At 37.7% G+C, this 15,471-nt stretch overlaps 1 protein-coding gene across 1 annotated transcript in view; it reads right to left on the bottom strand.

Annotated features, from left to right (window-relative positions):
* Window positions 1–388: 388 nt before the first annotated feature.
* Window positions 389–15,471, bottom strand: part of LOC309611270 (uncharacterized protein) — a gene marked incomplete at its 5' end in the record, with an annotated part of 233,127 nt that continues 218,044 nt past the window's right edge. The window contains one exon of the mRNA XM_082355455.1: window positions 389–14,400. Within this exon, the coding sequence (XP_082211581.1) occupies window positions 14,308–14,400 (93 nt within the window). The 3' untranslated portion in view covers window positions 389–14,307. The remainder of the gene's footprint in view (window positions 14,401–15,471) is intronic.

Raw genomic sequence — 15,471 nt, 5'->3', positions numbered from 1 at the left:
GGCTTGACCATGAAAATGACTCGTGTGGTGTTCTCCTACATCTAGATCTAATTCATACACCCCAGGGGGAAGACAAAATGATCCACACAGAGGAAGAAAATTTTAGATTTTCTATTTTCTGTTTATACTTATTGTTTTCAAAAACAAAATGGGAAAAAATATAAGCGTTACTAGTATTTAATGTATGTCTCTCCACTGGCCCTCTGCCTTCCCATATGGGGTAGGCTCACCTGTTACCTGGCAAAGTGAACAGTGGTGCCCTCACTTTTTCCTTTTCAGCAACACAGTGCTTTATATTTCAATTTAGGTATACCCTGATAATGGATTCACAGATTATTTTATCTCGCTTTAACTAAACAAGCCCTCACAAAATGAAATGCTTAAAAATGCCACTAAGTATCGGAAGATAATATGAGTAATTAAGCAAACAAAAAACATGGCAGAACTGATACTTCTATTCTTAGTATATGCTCTTTGTCACTCACATTGTAACACCACATAATGATAATCTAACCAGATAGAACAAGAAATAGGTCTCGGGCACTCTAAATTAACAAGAGGACTATTTGAAATTTGGCTATATTTCCACTTTAGTTGAGGACAAAACTTGCCTTAAGTGTATATTGTGCCTTGAGGTACTAGCTAAAGATAGCATGTTGCTGTCATGATTAGTAAGATACAAAAAAACCAAGCCTAAATAACACAATTAGTTACATAAATATATACATGTGTGCATGTGTGTGTATGTGTATAGTGAGAGTGAAAGGATTTATTGTACTATCAAAATGTTGTAAATACATATCTGATATATTGTTCATTTCATCTTTTAGATTACTATTTTTGAATAAGTAGTACAGCATAAATGAAATAAAGATATTAAACTTTACACTTTTTATTGAAAGTATACATGAAGCAAGATGTCTGGGGACAAATGTACTTCATAGACTGAGACATGAAAACTTGCCCCAAGTAAGCAAATTCATCACTTAGACTAGTACCCATGATTAAAATTTATATTGTGTTACATTTAGAAGGAAATAATTTTTTCTTAAATAATATCTTATGTTTGTTTTTTGGTCAAAACAAATAATTCATTTTAAAAGTTTTAATATAATAAAAGAAAAATAGGAAAATATTATCGTTCTCAAATTGGGGCATGAAATAAACAATCATGTGAGAAACATTTAATGAACAGTATTCTTTTTTTTTTTTGGCTGCACCACACGGCTTGTGGGGCTTGTGGGATCTTGTTCCCCGACCAGGGATCGAACCCAGGCCCCCTGCAGTGAAAGCACCGAGTCCTAACCACTGGACCACCAGGGAATTCCCAGTGAACAGTATTCTTAATGGATACTGTTAAGAATACATTAACACTTCCACTATTCACTGTTATGTGTATTTGTGTGTGCTTTTATTTTATAAAATTTCAAGCATATATAAGTCACTAAGCATTTTAGCATTACAGAAAGTAGAATACAAAAAATCAATGAAGTAAAAATTCTGGAATTCTAAATATGACTTAAAAATATCAGTTCGAACTGATAATACATTTTCTCTTCAAAAATGTTTATATTTCCTAGCTTTGCTCTCTGAAAGGACCTAGAAACAATGACATGTCGAGGAGCAACGAGTATGCCTATTGTCTAGATCGTGGTCTCTAAATTCCCTGGAAAAGTTACTGATTTTAGATATTCAGAAGGAAAAGGATTAAATGATCCTAGAACATCTTATTGTACCAAAAAAGTTAAAAAAAAAAAAAAGCTATCAAAGACAAAATCAAAAGATTTCTGAGCCAATGGACTAAAACACATCAACAAATGTTATTATCATATACTCAAATGGGTAGATGATACTTCAAAAAAACTCTTCAGTGACCTTTGGAGGATACTAGAAAACTAACTTAATTTTGAAAACTCATAAATAAAGGGAAATCATCAAGAACTAATTTGATCTTACTGTATGTACTGTACCTCAGAGTAATGAAAAACTTTTGATGGAAACAAATTTTAATAGAAAGGCCAGCTATTAGAATATTAATGAAAAATGGATCCAAGCAATGATCAACAAGCTACAAAGCCACTGGGATTTTTATAATTTATAAATGAAGCTGACAATTCTAAACCAACTGATTAATCTTAACAAAAGACAGCCAGATGCCATATACCTCTTGATGTGACTCAATAGGAAGTACACATCACCTATGGAATGTTCTTCCTAAAACAAACAAGCTAACCTTCAACAACACCAATCAAATTCAATAAGCAAAAATCTAGAATGTTGGAAACTCTAAAGGACAAATATCCCACTTTCTTCAGCCAACAAACTGCGAGAAAAAAAAAAAAGTAGCAGAAAACATAGATTAAAAACTTGAGAGGCATATCAATCAAATGTGTTCTGGCTCAAACAAACTCTAAGCAAAACCAAAACCAAACACAATTATAAGAAAGTTGGGGAATTTTGACCATTGATTTGATAATATTAAGAAATAATTGTGTGTACATTATAATGGTAATGTGGACATTTTAAATAAGTTAGTATATGTTGGTACAGTTTATACTTTCTGGAGTCTCAGTTCTGTTTCTTATTGTCTGCCTTTGTTGGTAGGTGGCTTTTCTTTGTTGTTCTGCTCTTTGAAAGATTAGCCTTCAATTCTCCAGGCTTTCTATACATGTGTGTAAGTCACCAACTTTCAGGAGTTGTTCCTGGTGGGGTAAATGAGTACTGATTCAGCTTCCATCTATTTTTGGCCCCTGTGGATTTCCCTCACTTTCTTGCAACCTGGCTATTTCAGAGAAAAGTCTGTTACATTTTATTCAATGTGTATATAGGTATTTTGCAGTAGAAAAGTTTGCAGATTATCTAATATAATATTTCTAGAAACAGAGGATAGTTTTGTCTTTTATACAGCTTCCAGATTAATCTTCTTGGAACACAGGCCTGTATACAATTATGTATTATTAAACCACTACTTGTTAATAAAAAATATATAAAAATTAATTTAGCTTAGCTTTCAGATTTTTCCACTACTTAAGTCCCACATTTGTCTATGACTTTATTTTCTACCCATTTTTTGCATTAGGCAAATTCTGTCTGTTTCTCACAAATGTCCACTTCCATTGCTCAATCTCCTCCGCCCACTTGGGATGTCCATCCCTTCATCTCTGCATGCTCCCAGCTTACTGCCTTCAAAGTTATCACCTTTTCTGCAAAACTATCTCCAAATCTCCCAGATGATAATGTTTATCTCTTCAGAACTCTGTCCCCTTTAGGAATTCATTGTGAGGGTTTTTTTGTTTCTTGTGTTTTGGTACTACATTTTTATCTGTATTTCATCTAATTTTATAGTTCTTATTGCCTAACCTTCTCAATGTTAGGACCTTTTATTCATCTTGGCATTCCCTAAATTACAGACCACAATGACTTTCATGTAGCAGAACTGGATAATAATTTTTGAAGATCCTAAAAATATGTTACAAAAAAATCCCTATCTATTATTTTAACAGCCTTATCTTTCAACCCAAAAGACACCTGTGAACTGAGATCACTCATGTTAATATCATGTAGATGAGATTTTAGAACACCTAGATGAATACGACTTTGCTGTTTGCTTCAGGAAACATTTGTCTGGGAAAGAGAAGACCACAAACCAGAAAATATCTTCAGTGTTTGCTTCAGGAAATTCCTACAGATCAATTTATGAGACAATACTCTTCACCTGAGCAAAAAAATCACTTATCAAATGGCTTCCTTATGAACACTTGTTTTCTTGGTCTTGTGTCCATCAATTTTAAATAGTATATCAGAAATTCAGTCCTCTCCCAATCACTTCCCTGCTTTGAAATATCTACTTTAAAATGACCTGAGGCCAGAACCGAAAGTCCAGTAACTATCCCACTTCTGAATTCTCTCTTCTGAGACCCTCCTAAGATGGCCATTGGTATTCTTCCTTACTTCTCAATTAGGGCCATCTGGTGATACTTGGGGAGTTTGATATACCCTATAAATGTTTCAGTCAATCTACATTATAGATTACTGCAAAATCAAATAACAATATATACAACATTTCTCAAAATCCAGGATGATGTTTAAAATCAAAAATTCTTTAATTTGATTTTAAAATTGATAAAAATCAAATTTTTAATAAATCAAAATAAATTTTAAATAAATCAAATTTTAAAATTTGATTTTTTTAAAATCAAAATCCAGGAGGATGTCATTTTTAAGTTGACATTTGTAGCACTGATTTAGGTGCTTGAAAAATAGTTAACAAAATTTTTTCTTGAAAACTATGTTCAATATGATAACATCTTGTATAGGACTGCCATTTGCAAAAGAATCTTTCACATAAAATTCAGCCTTTTTATACTGATGGATAATCGCAATCTTTTTCCTCCCTTGCCTCGCTTATTGAAGAACGGTTCATTTGACGGTTGTTTCTAGTTCACAGAGTCACTGATAATTTAGATTGTTTTTTGTCCATTTCTAGTCTATTTGCACTGGAAATCTAGTTAAAGCAATTCTGTAATTTTAAACTTCCTTATGAAATATGGAACAATGATCATTGTATTCAAATGATGAAAGAAAGCAAGAACTTGGTTTATATTAGCTTATGACTCTTGGTTTTCTGAACTATGAAGGGGTTTTTGTGAATTTGTAAAGCACTCTCCGAACGTAGTTTTTCTAATTCCAGAAAGGAGCACAGTCACTGACACTTAGGAGGAATGCAGTAAGGTTTATTGAGTGAATGACAGCTTTTAGTCTACAATTAGAGGGCTTTAAAAATGCCTCTGAATAATTTAACATCAGCTTATATTCCCACTGTAGTAAAATCGCTGTTACCAAATCCTTCCTCAAGAACAGGTGTCACTAAAAGCCAAGGAAAGACAGCAGCTCCAGCTGTGGGATGTGTGACACTATTTATGGAGCCAAAGAGTGAAAAGGTAAGGCTGGGCTGGCAGGGCTCCCACAGACTGTGGTGTGCCTTCTAGCCTACGTCAGTGGAGCCCCAGGGTTGTCCAGTGACTGATGTCATGGAAGGCGACTCTTTTGCATTTCAGGACTGGGCTGGTGCCTGCCCTGTCAGTGGGGAGTGAGTAGCCAAGCTTGGGCTTGCTCAGGGATTTGCAGGGTTCTGGGGTAACTCAGGGTGAGCGAGCCTGCTCACTGTGTTCCTGCCACCTACCCCGCAAGTCCCCGGAGTGTGCGGAGCCCTGAGCCGCTGGTGCTCTGGGATCCCCGTGCTGAACGGGGCCCAGAGCCCGCAAGAGCCCATCCACACAGATCCCAGTCAGGGATGCACAAGCAATCAAGAGACAACAGTTAGTCCACGAGGAAACCACTAATCAGAGCAGATTAACTGGGAAAGAAAGAAAGATCTGCTTTTCATGTTAATGACTTCAATTTTGAAAAACAAAAGAAAAGAAATACAAAATGTTGTTTATTGTAAGATTATTTTTCTAAATGGATCATTTTTCTGGGTATCTCTTGCCCTTGTTTCTTAAGCTCTTTGTAAAGAGATAATTACATATGACGTTTTGCCACGTGTGAATGGGCGAGGAGATCGCACTCACACACACACACACATGTTCAACACCATCCTGCAGCACAATCATGTCTTGTCTTGTCTTAAGAAAGGACATTACATCATAGAGATGATGGGGGAGGGGAAATAACTTCAATTCTGTGGATCAGAAGAATAAAAGGATAATGAAAAAATATATTTCTTTGGTGTGAAGAGGAACATACAGACTGCCAAAAGTACGTCTTAAAATTAGGAGATTAAGCCATGGAAAGGTATGGATGGTGGTGTAAGTCTCAGCAAAGGAGTTGGTCCCCTTGGGCGCTCCAGGAAAAAGTCTTGGAGCTTCTTGCTGCTTGTTGTGGAAGCAGGAGGGGAGTCTCTACCGGCAAAAATATTCATCTCCTTTAACACTAGTGCATGCGTATTGTTATATCTGGGGGACAGACCCATACGATACAGGTGACAAGCAACAGGAGGGCATAGTTAACCCTCACCAACAGAGGTGAACAATGAAGGACACTATGAAACCATTTATAAAACCGTTTGAGAGATATGCTTTATTTTCCTCTAGAACATTTCCTCCTACCGTCCATCTCCAGTGAATGTAATTACAACTGTCTTTGGATTATAATGAATTTGGAGAGACCGTCAGCAGAACATGGTAATCTGCAAACATTTCTATGCTCTGGAGTGCACAGAATTTTATGTGAGTGAAGTTTAAAGCAGTGAACATTAATTATCCAAATATTGTAAGCTGTATCTCATAGCTTAAATGGAATTTTAAAGTCAAATTAATTTACTGGTCCTTTTCGTTTTCTTCACTCTAGCACATAGGTGAGAAAAAGAAAGTGTGCAGCTCCTGAGACAAGTAGTGCTCTGAAGAAGTGGGTTGGTTATGGAGTTGGGGGAGGTGAGAGGGGTTGGGAAGCATAAGAAATACAAGCGTTTCATCCTGATCCTTTGGGACACTGGTTTTGTCATGTCCCATGGCAAGAACCAGAATGTCTGCGCTTTGGACTTTGTAGGTCCTCATAACAAAAATTAACACTTGTAGAATCTATCATGTATTGGACAAAGTTCTTAAAATAACTCCCCGGATCCCATGGGGGTAGGTGGGCTATTATTATACCTCTTTTACAGATGAGGAAACTGACGCTTAGAGGGTCTAGATGTCTTGTCCAACATCACGCAGCTACTAAGTATGGGAATCAGGATTTGGATCCTGGAGTCCGGCTCCAAGGTATGCACTCTTACCCACCACTGTGGGCTACAATTGTGGCAATGAGGACCATGCGGCTCAGGACCGTAGGTTCCTGATCTGAGTTCTAGTTGGGTGAACCCTAGCCTTTAAGAGCACCTGGGGCTTAAATGATGCCAGTTGCTGGTCTCAAGTTAGTACACAGAATTTTCATGAGACTTGAATGAACTACTCTACAGACACACAGTGTCTGCCTGTGTCCTGTACTCAAATGCAGACCCTCAAAGGCTGGCCTCCATTCCCCCACCTATGGCCCCCAGCACCCAGCAGGACGCCCAGCTTAGTGTGGGTTCTACGTAAATACTGAAGGAATGAAGGGCATCAGTACCTACTGTTGATTGTTTAACGGCTCCAGTGAAGGGTTTTGTGTTCCAAATGTCTAGAGAAGAGCCTAATTTTGGAACTACACTTTAAACAGACTGTTTTGAAGTTTCTTATTGAAAAGGGTCTCAGTTTCTAGCTCATTTTTGGCAGAGAGGATACAAAGAGGAAGGCATGGAGACAGAAAGCCCGGGTCCCCACTTGACTGACATCCCTGCTAAAAATGCTAATACGCCAGCACAGTAACTTCAGTCCTTGGTACATTTCCTGAATTGGTTTAAAAGGAGTGGACTGACCCTTGTAAATGAGTTTAACTTGCTTTTTCACATGGATAGAAACTGTCAGTTTTCTGTCATCTAAGCTGCTCTGCGTAGCTCTTCATGTTCTGTGTGTCAGGAGACACTTTTTTTTTTTAAATTTCTGATTTCATACAACCTCAGAAAGGACCTTTTCCTTTCCTTAGAAACATGCCACTGTGACAGACACCGAACCAAGCTCTTTCTTCTCCTTTTTACCTTTAGCTCATTGCCAAGGTCCTTGTCATCTCCTTGCTTCTTTTTTAATGTCTTTAATTTCTTTGAGAAATGGGAAGGCCAAGCCTGCTTCCACATCAGCATTTGTCATTGTTCAGAGTGTCACTCAAGAGAGGTTAGCTGGGTTAGGGGACAATAACATTCAAATCTGTTTGAAAAACTGCATTAGGAAACCTCTACGAAGGTGAAATGTCATGTGAAGTAGATTACAGCTCTAGCGTCAGGGGCTGACACTGCGGGGGGAGCTCTGACCCTCTGAGCTCCTTCTTTCTTCTGTCCCAGCCTGTAGCAGTGTGATGGGCAGTTTTCTCTCCCTGAGGCTCAGGCCTGACCCTGTAGACGGTGCCAGAAGCCCAGGCCTGGAGACATTACAGTAAGTCCCTTACATAGGAACCTTCAAGTTGAGAACTTTCAAAGATGCAAACGTGTGTTTGCATGTCTGATTACATAAGTTAGTTCACATGTCTGGTGTATATTGTCACATGTGTGCATCCTCTGCAAGTGGTTGTGCTTTTGTGTACTTCATTGTACAGTACTGTATAGAGTACAGTATCTTTATTTCAAGCCCGGGATGTCCAGAAGCAAGTGTAAAAGCAGCGGTGATGTAGCTGGTACTACTGTACTTTTCAAGGTACTGTACTGTAAGATGAAAAATGTTTTCTTTATTTTTTGTGTGTTTGTTTTTTATGTACATTTGTGTGAAAGTATTATAAACCTATTGCAGTACAGCATTATATAGCCAGTTGTGTTAGTTGGATACATAGGCTAACTTTTTGGACTTACGAACAAATTAGCTACGAATGTGCTCTAGGAACAGAACTCGTTCATATGTAAGGGACTTACTGTACACTTGTGATGCCCAGAACCAGAGGTCGAAGCTCATAGCTTTTTTTTCTGTCCAGTTCTCAGTTTTGCAAAGATACCATGAAGGCACGACATTTACAAGGCTGGCAAGAGCAAAGGCTATCTCCTCAGTCTCTCTTTCTCTGCTTTCTCCCCCTGCTTTAAAAGAAATATTATCTGATTACTAACAAAGAGTTCCTCTCTTTAATGCACCCTACAAATTGCACATGTAAAGAGATCCTACAATTTCAGGCAAGAAAAAGAGAATTGATGTTTTCAGGCATAAGGGCCAATAATTACAGTAATTTTCTGTTCCTTGGATCTCTGATTGCCAATATCTTCAGATGGCTTCAAATGTCATTTTACAGCTTCAGATATAGCTTCACTGATGCTTTTTAACATTCCAGCAAGTATTGACAATGTGTCTTTGAATGGATGACAGTGTTACAGTTTTATTCAAATGGGAAAAAACAGGAGCCATTCTATACTGGCTTTATAGAAAGATGAATATTCCAGGCAAACAGCCATGCTTATGATGCAATGTGTTCTGGAGAGATGCTGGTATCCACTGTGGATCAAGAGCAAAGAGCGCTGTTCCCTTGGAAGGACGTCCGTGTAAAGGTACAGAAGCAATTATACAGTGCATGTTTTTATCCTCTTTAAAAATTTAGTGGAAAATAAGAGAAGACACCACTGTTAAGGAAAGTTATAGGAAAAAGCAAAGCAACTCCAAATGCTGTATGCTGCCCTCTACCTCCTCAAGGACTTCTCTGTGACCGCCAGTGGAGATTGAGGGCAACTGCAGGTTTACAACCCGCAAACCTGCTTGCTTGGTTGACCTTATCCCATTCACCAGCCAGTCGAGCTCCCCAGATGCTTTCCTGTCAAGCTTCTCTGGTTGGTTGATCTGGTTAGCAGAATGAAGAAACACTTGCCTCCTCTATTTTCACTAGTCGAGGTGCAACCCTAAACCTATATAAATGTACTGCAAGTATTTTATGATGAGTCGTTGCCTGACCTTGGCAGTGACTTTTCCAGATAATATCGTTAAATGACAGTGACAATTTTGATGCTAATGCTAAGTGACTTTTTATTTTTTGGTAAATTATTTCGGGAAACATAATTGCTGACATTCCTTGGTAATAGTCTCAATTTCTTTCTTTTCTTTTTTTTCTCAACAACTTGCACTTATATTTAGAGTTCCCGAATCCAAAGAAACTTAATCTTTCCCTATTCGTGGATGTTTTATTTTCACCCCCGATTTGTGATTTTTATGGCAAAATGACTTTTCCCTAGCAAATGCTAACAATTTTTCAGTGTAGAAATTCTTAGTAATCATGTTTTGATTTTTCTGAGTTTTCTCTACCCCCCCACCCTGCCCCTCCCAGCCATGACCCATGATAATCCTCTGTTGTAGAGGTGCATTTACATGATACCAGAATCTATCTTTATGAAGAGTTCACCTGCTCCTGCTGTTGTTCTCCACCCAAGTTCTAATCCTCTGTTTGTGACAACATAATCATTTCCATAGCAACCAATTGTAATGTTGCAAAGCAAGGATTGGACTTCAGGTGGGGAATAAGCAACAAAGGGCTGATGAACTCTGAAGGAAAAAAAAAAAGGAGTGCCATTTATATGCAAATCTTAAAAGTGGTGAAGGAGAGTGGGGAGACACTGGAGAAAAAGGACTGAATAATAAAGAAATAGCATTGTTTTAAACAGACTTGAAAAGACTATTTTTTCTTCTGGGAATTCAGTGGGCCTTTTGCTGCAGCTGCAGATTGATTTGGTCTTCCTTCTTTCCTTCCTTTACTCATTTTTAGATTCAGAGGACGAGACTTGCAAGACCAAATATGGCTGTTAAAAGAGGGATGTTTATGACATTGGTGTCCTTTTGAATGTACCCTATGGGGAGGGATGAAGAGAGGACCTGCTTAGTGAATGTTCCTACTTTTAAAATAAACTTCAAGAGGAACTGCCCAACTTTTATCCTGAATGTAGGGATAGAACATTACAGTGAGCATGTGGGCCTCCCTGTTTCAACTTAAAGTAGCAAGACACAAGCGGGACCGTGAGACTTTCATGCAGAGATTGTGAAAAAAAACCCCAACTATGATGGATTAATAGGTTTCTAGGAATTTCAGAGGTAAAAGAGGGGAAGAAAATATTATTGTGATTCTCTGATCACTGTAAAATCTTTTCACTCAATTCTAGTTACTTTTTTTTTTTTTAATAAGCAAAACTAATTTGCAGTGTTTATTTCCAGTTTTTTCTGAATCAAGAACTCAGACCTTTTATTGATTTCTTATGTTTTGTAAAATGTTAGAGCAGCAAAGCTACTTGCAAATAACTTAACCTAGAAACTGTGTCAAAGAAAGATTGCACTGGACAGAGTTACACAGGCAGGACTTTATTCAAGACTATTGCAACAGTGGAGAGATTTTAAATCTTGGTTGAAATGATGAGACTCAAGGACATTCTCATCATAGGGCTATTTTGAGTGCTATTGTGAGTGCTACACCTTGGGTCATGATGCCAAGAATAGCTGCACAGGTAACAATATTATTCCTGGAAGTCTTTCTTACTAACTCAGAGCAGCTAGCAATCATTTAACTATACACTAAAGTGACTACAAACAGCACAAAAATATTTCAAACTATCCAGAATTCAACATCTCCTTAGAAGATTCCAAAATTCCCATGGCTACTACCAGTTTCCCCAACAGGAGGCAAAGTGTGACAGAAGGATATTAAAGTGAGAAGAGGTTTTGGTTGGAACTGAAGACTTTTGCAAAATTTATCATGTGAATCTGAAACTTGGGCTCACCTCAGGGGGCCTTGGAAGGGGCCCCTGTAGGTGAGGGGCTCTGAAGCTTACACTTTGTTAGCTGCATGGCAAATCCACTCCTACCTCTGTTTGGACTAATGCAATCCATCAATTCTGATCTTGAATGTTTCAGCATTGTTATTTTCGGAATACATTTCAAACGTTTAACACTTCACTTTATTCCTCCAACCCCCTGCCATTTATAGATTCTTGCCTTTGCCCCTCCAATGTGGTACCTCTCTTAGATATGGATGTATTCACTGGACCAGGGTAACTAAATTCCTGTCCCCAAACTGTAGCTAACTCTGTGAACATGGACAAGTTACCAATAATTCTTTAAGGACAAAAACTTTTCCTTATTAACTGATGCATCAGGTTCTAACATAGTAACTGGCACGTGGTCGGCACTCAGCACATTAAACAAATATGTATTGAGCACCTACTAATATCCTTGGTGATGGGGAATTCAGCACAAAACAAGATAGTGTCCTTGTCCTCATGAAGCTTACATTACAGTGGAGAGGCAAAAAATAGCCAATGTGATTTAGTGTGTATTAAAATAATGAGTACCTTTTGGATAATTATAGCTATAAGCACTATAAAGAAAAACAACAGAGAAAAGTGGTGGAGGGTGAAGAAAGCAGGTAGATCGGAATTTTGGTTTATTGAAAAACTCAACTCTGGGTCTTAGGGACATGCTTAGAAAATGGGATGTTCAACCTAAATGAATTTGAAGGTCCTTTTTTGCTCTATCATTTTCTTATTCCATGATGTAGCAGAGGAAATAAAGTTTGTTTGTGCTTCTGGGAGATTTTCAGTCATTTTTAATCACTACATTCAACCAAAAGGCTGTTACATAAGCCTTGGAAATATTCTTAATTTTCATGAGTCAGAAGGTAGGTAAGAACAAGGCTAGCAAACACAGATGGGTGATTTTATTCTAATCATCTTATTTCTGTCTCTGTCCACTTCTCTTAAAAAAGCAAATAGCAGAAACAGTGAAGAGGACACAGAAAATAGGACAAAATGTACTATTTAAGTTGACACCCCCAATAGTGGCAGTTTTCCCAAGGGTAAGAGAAAAGCAAAAGAGCCTGAGACCAGAATTGGTACGTAGAACACACCAAGACATCATAAAATCAATTTTAAAAAACCTATAGAAAAATGAACAAAGAATATGAAAGGAAATTCAAATCAATTAATAATAAAGATGCTGAGCCTCAATAATCATAGAAATGATAATTGCAAATACAATGACAGATCTCATCATAAACATAAAATTTTAAAAATCTAACAATCATAATGGTGGTTGAGGAAGCGTAGAAATTAAACACTGTTGGGGTCTGGGGGAGATTTACACAACTGCTTTCAAGAATTCTCTAGTTCTTGGAGGTTGTAGTTGTATACGGTGTACGGTAGCAATTTCCCTTCTAGGAATAACTCAGAGAAATCCTTACGTGCTGCACACATGGAGACACGATCCCCAAAGTTCACTGTGGCATTGTTGGCATTAAAATCCCCGGCAACAGGAGAACGGTCATACTAATTTTGGTGTTTTCATACCATGAAATACCATACAGCATTTAAGTGAGCTTTGTGGCTAAATCTAAAACGTACATAATTCTAAGCAGAAAAACAAAACAAGACAAAAAAACAAGCCAAAAACATTTAGGTCGCAAAATGATACCTAAAGAATCATACAATTTATGTAAAGTTTTAGAACATGCAAAATAATTGTATATATTTGGATTTATATTACACACACACATGAAACAGGGAAGCTAAAATACCAAATTCAGGAACCAGATCATAGGAGTGGGAGAGTGGGGAGTGGGATCTGGTAAGAGCACACAGAAGGCTTCATCTCTATCTGATATGTGCTATTTCCTTGAAAAACAGAAGCAAATACGGGACAGTGTTAAGATTTAATAACGTTGGATTGTAAGCACTTGGGTGCTTCTTTCATCTGTCTATATTTTCTGTATGCTTGAAACATTTCACAATGAAAAAGAGAAGGAGAAAAGAACACATTTCTCTTTATTTGGTACCCATTGCTGCTGGGAGAGCCTTCCGGAGACTTCAGTGCTACATTTGTACTGAGTGCGGTATTAGGTACCCCCAGCTCAGAGTAGGAACCTTCCACTGCTGGGGTGGAGCCACACACCTATCCCTACTTGAAATGTATTATTATTTGGGATAAAGCAACTGAAAGCATTTTTCTTAATCCTAGAAATCCTTCTGGACCCTGTATGCCAACCCAGCTGAAGGTGAAACACCTTTAGGCTAAAGACTGGATCCAAGGGCAAGGAAGGGATGGGGAATTACTCTTCTAAGAAACCTGGTGGTGAAATGAAATCAAGAGAGTATTAACCTGAGTCGGCAACAAGAACATTTTGTTTTGAGAAAAGACTTGATATTATTTGTAGGCAAGAACAACATTAATTGCAAGAAAAGCACCATCTGTCAGAAGCATATCATTAATGGATTAACCAGAAAATTGCCTGGAAAATTTTCTTGCCAATAAAAATTTAAACTGGAATATTTACAGAGGAATAAGTGAGAGCATTTTTTAATCCTTGAAGGAGACTGAGATACTTCCATAAGAAAAATAACTAATTTGGTCACTCTTCATTCTAATAAATATTGAATTATATAAGCAAATTCCAGTAAAAATAACATAAATCCAAACCTAACGTTGTCATTGAAATTAATTTGAGGCAAGTATCTGCTTGGACAGCTGGCATATAACAGAATAAACATTTACTTCAAAGTGTCACAAACACATTGGGTTTTATTTAGTTAACTCCTTGATGACTGATTCAGAAATAAAGTCCCTTGTGGGGACCAGAAATGCGATGGCACTATGGGGACTGCTGAGGGCACTCAGACAGCAGTTAAGGGAGCGAAGGCAATCGTGGATGACAAGATGCAGATAGAAAACTCAATCCATAGTTTTATTTGAAATTAGTTCCTTAGAAAAAAATAACGTTTTTGCTTTCATTATTTCAGCATCTTACTGGAGAGATGTACGTATAACTGTAGGTCAATAATAACCAAATGAGTGTCCCAGCAGTGGTGTCCACATAACGTACACACAGCTAGAAAAGAAAAACATGCAGTATGGCTACTAGACTTTTTCTCTGACAATGCCCTATCACACTGATAACATTTTTAGGATCTTCATTGGGAAAATATTTGTCTAAATGGAACTATCACGTTAGCACAATATAAACAGCTACTGAAAACAGAAGAGCTCAAAAGGAAACTGCTTCAAACCTTGGGGCATCAGGGAAGAAGGCACACCCAGCACCTGTCTGGAAATGAGCAGGTTGCTTTGCTTCACTCTTTATGGCGATGATATAAGTACGATTTTTCCTATTTAAAAGCTGAACAAACCTGTATGGAGGGTCAATACGTTGCTTAATATCACACAGATGGCAAATGATGGAGCTGAGAGTGGGAGTCAGGTCTAAGCCATGGGCCCTGTTCTTTCTCTTACTGTTTTAATTTTTTGCTTTGTATAATGTTCAGAATGCATCTTTTTTTTCTAGTTTTGGCCATAACTTTTGACTATGACCTTTGGCCATAGTACATATTTGAATTGTCATTACTATATTTTTTTAAATGCTGTTTATTTTTTATAGAGACCACTGGCCATACTCTTAACCAACAATGGGTCTTAACCTACTTAACTACAGAAGCATCTAGAAGGGGTGTCAGCAACAGGCTGGGTACAGAGCAGGCTTCTGGAGGAAATGACTTAGTAGAGGCTTGAAGAGGGAGCTTGAGTTAGCTAGGTGAAAAAAAAAAAGTGAAAAGATTTTCTAGGCACAAGAAGCAGTGTTGAGTAAAGATAAGGACCCTGAGACAACATGTAGCATGGTGGGAATTAAAGACAATTCTTGATGACTAAAGCATGAAGCATGGAGTGAAGTAATTCCAGTTTTCTTGTTTCTTCTGTCTTAATGACCATGGAGAAAGAAAGAAAAAAGACTTGAAATGCTTCCATGGATAATTGGGAGTAGAAAATAATAGAATAGAATAGATAATAATAACAACCTCACCCTTCCCCCATCTCTAAGGAGTGTCCTGACATTGCCCACCTGGAATTTCCTCTTCTCTGGCTTCGTTATGTACAGCATGTAACAAGGGCATCGAGAACTGTTAGA

The sequence above is a fragment of the Balaenoptera borealis genome, assembly GCF_965194805.1.
Source record: "Balaenoptera borealis genome assembly, chromosome: 14".
Lineage (NCBI taxonomy): Eukaryota > Metazoa > Chordata > Mammalia > Artiodactyla > Balaenopteridae > Balaenoptera > Balaenoptera borealis.
Note: the sequence above shows the minus strand (reverse complement) of the source record. Positions and strands in the feature narration are given on the sequence as shown.